This window comes from Echiichthys vipera (genome assembly GCF_963691815.1).
Source record: "Echiichthys vipera genome assembly, chromosome: 14".
NCBI lineage: Eukaryota > Metazoa > Chordata > Actinopteri > Perciformes > Trachinidae > Echiichthys > Echiichthys vipera.
In genome coordinates, this window is record NC_139839.1 from 758,162 (window position 1) to 760,661 (window position 2,500).

Genomic DNA, 2,500 nt, shown 5'->3' on the forward strand with positions numbered 1-2,500 from the left:
TCTTCTTCTTCTTCTTCTTATTTATTTATTTTTTTTCATTTAAAACCACTTAAATGAATTAATGCACTAAATTTTAAGTAATTCTGCAGCAAATTCCCAAAAATTAAGTAAAATACTTGAGTAAATAACACTATTGTTTCATTTATATTCATTTTAAATAGTTTTTGTTGTTTTAAAACGTACTTTAATGCATCTCATGATTACACATATTTTATAATATAAACCAGCTTTAATTTGACATTATTTATTTAATTTTCTTTATTTAAAACCACTTAAATGAATTAATGCACTAAAGTTTTAGTCATTCTGCAGCAAATTCACCCAAATTAAGTAAAATACTTGAGTAAATAACACTATTGTTGTTTCATTTAAATACATTTAAATAAAGTTTTTGTTGTTGTCAAACTCACTTTAGAGCCCGTCATGATTATAAAAAGGCTTTAAAGTCTAATTCAGTTCTGGTTTGACGTCATAAAGACCAAACAATGAATCAAGTCTACAAAAAGCTCTCTGACGTCAGATGGCGGGGGCAGCGCTGCGTGCGCGTTCACGACCCGGTCTCTGACGTCACCGCCGCGGTCCGCTCGTTGTTCGAAAATCCCTGAGAAACGCGACGCGCGCTCCCGCTCGGCTCTTGAATGGGGCGCTCCAGCTCGCGACAGCGACTCCAGTCCAGCAGCGTATCCGGAGACGCGTGCAGCCAGGCCCGCCCCGCTCACACGCTCCTCCCCGCTCCTCCTCCAGGCAGTCCCGCGTTCAAGTGTACGGACGGTCCGGTCCAGCGCACCTGACTCTCCTCTTCTTCTCAGCCCGGGGAAGTTAAGTGTCACTGCCGGGCGGAGCTGTCTCTGTCTGCACCAGGAATGAGAGATGATGGCCGGCTCTATAGCAGAGGAGAAAACCTTCCGACGGTTCCTGGAGCTCTTCCTCCGGGAGATGAGAATGCCTCTGCAGGAGAGCGACCCGCCGCCGATGCGCCCTTTGTCGGACCTGGTGATTGAGGACGAAGTGGAGGGGGAATGCCTCGACCTGTGTCTCCAGCACCTCTACAAATAGTTAAGTGTGCTCTTTTTTTTAATTTTTTATTCCAGGACATATTGTTCACACCGCGTGTGCATGAAATGAAGTCACTGTTGCAGCTTTGTTATCCGTGTTTGGACCGGGGAGCGGTGTGTGACCCTGAACCGGGTCTAGATAAGCCGGGGTGCCTCACACCATGGTGGGTGTGTCTTTACTTTAACACCTTTAGGAATTAAGAGTTAAACGCTGCTCTTGTGTGGCATTAAATGTGTTTAATGCCTCAATTGTGCGCCAGCGGTGACGGTGACGGAGGTCCACAAAGGGTGAACCCCTGGTTTTGCGTAACAGCGCGACGTCACGATGATGGTGTAGGAGGGGGGGGGGGGGGGGGGGGGACGCCGTCGCCATCAGTGCTGCTGAGCGCATCTTTCATGCAGGCTAAAAATAACCTCACCGGTTACCTTATTATATCCTCAGTCGTTAACGTGCTCTCCTTAAAGACCCGAAAATGTTGCATTTAAGCACAAGTGTCCAAATCCCTGCCAAGGAAAGATGCATTTTATTCAGATGCTCTCTGAAAGAATGCATGGTTATTTTGATACATATTAAAAAAAACAGCATCTTTAATATGAGTTTTGCAGAAAGAGTGGGGCCCTGAGCTTCCTGGCCTGGTTTGAAATCCAAAATAGGTGCAGAAACTGTGCCGTGGAAGGACTCATCTGGGGCACCAAGGTGGCAAAGGAAGAGGGGGGGGGGGGCTGCTGCTTCTGCTCTGCACGTCTGAAAATGACTTTCCCTGGCCCGTCTGCGTGCGGATAGACCCCACGGCGTGCGTGCACGAAGGTCAGGACGTGATGGGGAGCATATGTGGGAGGCAGGACGGGTCACACTGGAGGAGCGGACCCGTTGGAGCGACCGCGTCCATTCATCGGCGTGACATTCATATCGTCTCTGTCACGATGTTCAGGTTCGATTGGCCGCTGAATATCGCGTCATTGAGCATCTTGCACAGCTTACCCTCCCCCTCCAATTCTGTGCTGACAGCACGCACACACACGTCTGTTCACCGTTGAGCAGATTTTCCGGTTCACTGTCAGTATATGTTTTCATTTAAAGGTATAAAATGTGACTTTTCTGCGTTAAAACGTGTAAAAACGACGAGGTATTTATTATATTTTAGTCGACCTGTGACCCCAAAAATGTTCAAACACAGACAAAAATCTGCCAGAAGTCTCATAAATCGACTTTTAATCCATTTTTCAAAACCCTTTTTTTAAGATTTTGGTGTTTTTTAGTTGTAGTTTTGCAGGATTTCAGTCCTCAGACGTCTGGATCTTAAGTTACCAGAGAAACGAGCTCGCAGCGTCTCCACCGACGAGCTGAACAGCATCAAAAACATTGATTTTTAACGTGAAACTGCTTTATTCTGTGTTTTTATCGGCTTTTAAATCACCTGGTCCAGTTGTTCTGGAGAGAAGGA

At 46.1% G+C, this 2,500-nt stretch overlaps 1 protein-coding gene across 1 annotated transcript in view; it reads left to right on the forward strand.

The window, feature by feature from the left end:
- Positions 1-870: 870 nt before the first annotated feature.
- The window catches only part of ppm1e (protein phosphatase, Mg2+/Mn2+ dependent, 1E), a gene marked incomplete at both ends in the record, with an annotated part of 38,762 nt that continues 37,132 nt past the window's right edge, over positions 871-2,500 (forward strand). The window contains one exon of the mRNA XM_083927190.1: positions 871-1,055. Within this exon, the coding sequence (XP_083783316.1) occupies positions 871-1,055 (185 nt within the window). The remainder of the gene's footprint in view (positions 1,056-2,500) is intronic.